The 4,584-nt window shown below is 44.1% G+C and overlaps 1 protein-coding gene across 1 annotated transcript; it reads left to right on the forward strand.

The window, feature by feature from the left end:
- Positions 1 to 3,606: 3,606 nt before the first annotated feature.
- On the forward strand, positions 3,607 to 4,302 carry LOC147456126 (uncharacterized). Its single transcript, XM_086513814.1, has one exon. The coding sequence runs from the start codon at positions 3,607 to 3,609 to the stop codon at positions 4,300 to 4,302; it is 696 nt and encodes a 231-aa protein (XP_086369940.1).
- Positions 4,303 to 4,584: the final 282 nt, after the last annotated feature.

Below are 4,584 nucleotides of genomic sequence, written 5' to 3' on the forward strand. Positions count from 1 at the left end.
AGAGCGTTTAGCCCGCTGTCTTCGTGGAGCCATCTCCGCCGAGGTGGCGGGAGACTCGCTTATTTCTCGTTCCTTCGGTGGAGGCTCTTGAGTTCTCCTTTGGGAAGGAGATACATCATCAAGAAGTAAATTCTTGAGCCCTTCATAAGGATTCTATTCTTCTTCCCGAATCGGAGAGAGACCTCTTTTGGTAGTCTCACAAGGAGGCTTCCTAGGTGTTCTCTCGTCATGGTGATTAGCTTGAAGAATCCCGTGAGCACGGAGCTGCCGTTGCACTTCAATTTGGAGAGATGGATTGCCCATGGCTTGTTGAAGCCTAGAAACAAGATAGTTAACAAGCATTGAAGCATCATTAGTAGTTTGCTCATGCGCAAAATCAAAGTTATCAACATTAATTTCACTCTCTTTACTATTGTCAGCCATTCTAACAACTTTTAGGTGTAAACTTTTTAGGTGTACCTTGGCACTTCAAGCCCTATTTGCTACTCCTCTTTACCCATTTAGAAAAAGCACTCAAGTTACCGTACCCGCGGCTTGAATACCATTAATTGCAAGGAATAGAACAGAGGGTCTTTCAACACCAAAACAACACCGGCTCCTGTCCAGCTTCTAATAGCTCAAAAGTGGTTAAGCCGTAAGCAAGCCCTGTACGACTCCACTATTAAGACCATAGCTCTCGACGGTGATGCCCCATTAACTGCACAAAGGCAGGCACGCTGCAAGGCTGAAAAATCCCTATTCTACTTACTCACATGCAATTAATAATACCAACCATTTGTAGCTAGCTTGAGGACCTCCCTTCTTGAGCAAGAAAAGAGAAACCTTGAGCTCTGATACCAATGTAACATTTAATGGCCTAATAACTTATGTGTAGCGGAAATTAGCATGAACATAGTGGGCATTTAATTAGAATAGATCCCTAATGAGAATTACAAGAGTGCTTGGGTGGAGAGAGCAACAAAAAGCATAACACCTAGTTAGATAGCATCGACAATACTTTCAAAAGAGAGAGAAATTAAGCTATTGACAACAATTGAGGACCGGATTTGCATGGAGCCGGTCCCCCCTCCAAAAGGCTTTGTATTATGGTTTCTCCCATCAAGAGAGACATTGTACAATACAATTCTTTGTGTTCCTTCAAGACTAGCTAGTGCAATGAAGATGGAAACTTCATGCACTAAGCAAAACACTTAACAAACACAACTTGAATTATCCCCATTCTCAGACCCAAGACCTCACACACCTTCGAAGATGGTGAGAGCTAGCAGGGTATGAGAGTAGATTGAGAGGAAGAAGGAGTATCTTACGAGAAAGATGTACATCTCCTCACATAATCACTCATATTAGCATAGCTTAGCTTAATAATTAGCTTGGTAGAGGAGATGAGCATGCATTGAAGCTTGGCTCTTGGTTGGAGTTGCATCCACATGCCAAGAGAGTGTTGATGTAGGCTTCTATCTCACAAGCTTGGAGTAGGTGATGAGTTCTCCATTAAAGCTTGGGAAGAGATAGTCTTCTCTTTCTTCACACATGAGATTGTGTGAGTGTGTGTGTGATAATGACTTGCAAAAATCAGCCCCCTCTCTCTCTTGGGCGAGCCCCCTTGCTATTTGCTCTTGCTACAGCCTCATTGGCTCTCCCCAAGTCAAGCCAATCACCTTTAAGCAGCATAAGTGATAGCCTTTTGACATGTGTCCCCCTTTCCCCTTTTGTGAGAGCTTTAGGTAATTAAATAATTAAACTAAACTCTCATTGGACCCCTTTGCCTCCTGGCCAATAGGAATCACGCAAGCCATTGGGCTCTTGAATGCTCATTGGACCCCTTGGGAGACTGCCCAATAGTCTTCTAGGAGACTTAATTCTCGTTGGTTTCTTTTATTAAATGTTTTTAAATTACTTAAACTAGATTTACTCTAGTCTAAATCTCATTGGTCCACCTCCAAGGCCATCCAATAGGAATTGGGCACACCTTGCGGGCATCTGGCCTAGGGAGCTGACATGTGTCCCTAATTCCCTTTGTGTAAAGGGAGCCTGTGTGTGTGTGTGTGTGTGTGTGTGTGTGTGTGTGGATTTCTCTCTCATCCCCTAGAAGAAGGGCTCGCCCCCTCCCATGTAGGGATGTGCAAAGACTTTTAGGGCACACACAAAGCATCCAATTTTCCCTAGGGTTGACCTTTGGACACAACCTTTGAATTTTGGAACCTTAGCATTTTGGAAGTCTTAATGGGCTGAACCTTAGGGTCTTTTATCCCATTGTTTGCACATGGTTCTTTTGTAGATGGCCCGCCCTTTGGATCCCTATTGTGGTTGGTCTGCTAACTTAACCAATATTCTAGCTTTTTCTCCCCTGGCACTTCCCCACATTAAATGATCAGTTTAATATGAGAAAATCATTTAGGAGAATTAGATATTGATTATTATGATAGGCAACCTGTTCCTGGAATGAAACGTTTGTCCATTCTCTATTCGTTGCCATACTAGGGTGATCTACTAATTAACCATTTGCTGGATCCAATGCATATATTCAAGAATGTGGGAGAGCTCCTCTAGAAGACAATCATGGGAATGAAAGAAAATCGAGCTTCACGAGAGGATTTGCAGTCAGTTGCAAAGATGCCAGAGCTGTGTCCTTTCACTAATGCAACTGGCCAAACAAAACTTCCAAGAGCGCCATGGGTATTGCTAAAAAACAAAGAGCGACAAGTTAAAAGGGTGATTTCAGAGCTCATGACACCAACAGGATATATGCGATGTCTCAAGACAGCATTCACCCGTGATGATCAACTGTCAGGATTGAAATCGCACGACTGGCATAAGTTCTTGCAATTCATTCTTCCAATTGCGATCAAGGGGTGTTTAACGGAGGAAGTGCGAACCTGCATATACAAGATTTCAGAGCTAGTGCGGTGGATCTCTTAAAAGGAGATACAGGAGGAATCTATTGTAGTCGCAAGGGCTAACTCCATTGAGGCATTTTGCATGATTGAGAAGTATCTACCCATGAGCTGCCTAACTATCCAAATGCACTTGCTCGTCCATGTAGTAGATGAGCTTGTAGTGGCAGGTACAGTCCACAGCCGTTCGATGTTTTTTCTAGAGCGGTTCATGAAAACACTTAAGGGTTTTGTTTGCCAAAAAGCGCGTCTAGAGGGGAGCATGGCAGAAGGATGGCTGACGGAAGAGTCTCTTGTATTGACGACCGAATTTCTATCCGTTTCTAACCCAGAAATGCCTCGACTGTGGAGCGATGAGGAGGATGCAAGACTGGTGGGAGAGGAGCCGCAAGGGCAAGGGGTGCCGAAGAAAATGAACGACGCCATGGGAGAAAAGATCATGAAGTTCTGTATACTAAATTCCATGCCGATGCAAAAATGGCTTGAAAGGTACAAAGAAGAGAAAGAGAGACGCAATAGGGAGCGGGAGGATTTCAGGCGAAGCCGAACGACTAGAGGTTTACCCTTGCCAGACTATCTCGCTCCTCTACCTGAATTCCCTACAATGGCATGGTTGGACAAGACAGTGAGAGCAGATCAATAGATCGGAGGACCCATATCTCTAGAAGAGGAAGAGCTGGCTATTGGATATGACTGGATGTATCATACATACATGGCACTGTGGTCGCATGGAAAGCATTTTAGAACACAACAAATTGACAGCAGACGAAAAACGTTTGACAGTGGGGTAATGGTTAGTTTCATACAAAAGAGCAAGGCTAGTGCCAGAGACACGAATGAGAGCACTAGCAACCTAGATTACTGTGGTCTGGTGTCAGATATTCTGAAAGTAAGCTTTAGGCGGTTTGAGCTGTTTTTGTTGGATGTGAAGTGGTTCAAGGTAATTACTTCTCGTCGCAATGCAATGGTACAGAGAGATGGAAACAAACTTGTGCAAATAGATTCTACAAAGGTTTGGACAAATGCGAGCGACACATTTGCTCTCCCCGAACATTACGAGCAAGTGGTCTTTGTACCGGACCCTCGAGAGCGACAGTGGTGGTTTGTGGTTCAGGTTGCTCCAAGAAATAAACAAATATTTGAAGGGCAAGATCTCCTAGAGGAAAGTCAATCAGACTACGTCCATACTACTGTGACATTAGATGAGATGGACGAAGGTATGGCAAAGGAAGCTGACAGATATACGAGGGATGACGCAGACGAGCCAGAATTGACACTTGTAGATGAAGATGCAATGGATGAAGACAATCTGTCAGAACGAGTTGGGACAGAGTTATGTCTGCAATTAGAGATAGACGATGAAACGGTGCAAGATCTTATCGATGATGCCTCACTCATCGACGCCTAGGCCTGTAAGTGTTTGTGTGAAGATGTTGATTTAAAATTAAGCTTAAAGTTAATTTAAACAACTGTGTTCTGACATTTTATTTTACTTTCTTTGTGAAGGACATTAGTATGGCAGACCAGTTTCCAGATCCCGCTTCTATGAGTGCAGATGCATTCATGGGCTTCGTTACACGGATGACGCCTGGTCAGATGGCAGAGGCTTCTTAGTACTAGGTAGCCAGAGGCACGGGTACTACGTCTCTGGGCTTCACACCCGAGTGTCCGACGCCTAGGGGGGGACACC

This window comes from Adiantum capillus-veneris, chromosome 6, assembly GCF_014529385.1.
Source record: "Adiantum capillus-veneris isolate H3 chromosome 6, ASM1452938v2, whole genome shotgun sequence".
NCBI lineage: Eukaryota > Viridiplantae > Streptophyta > Polypodiopsida > Polypodiales > Pteridaceae > Adiantum > Adiantum capillus-veneris.

Excerpts from the sequence above, each read along its gene's own strand:
- LOC147456126 (XM_086513814.1), top strand. The coding sequence starts at position 3,607 with ATGGCACTGTGGTCGCATGGAAAGCATTTTAGAACACAACAAATTGAC.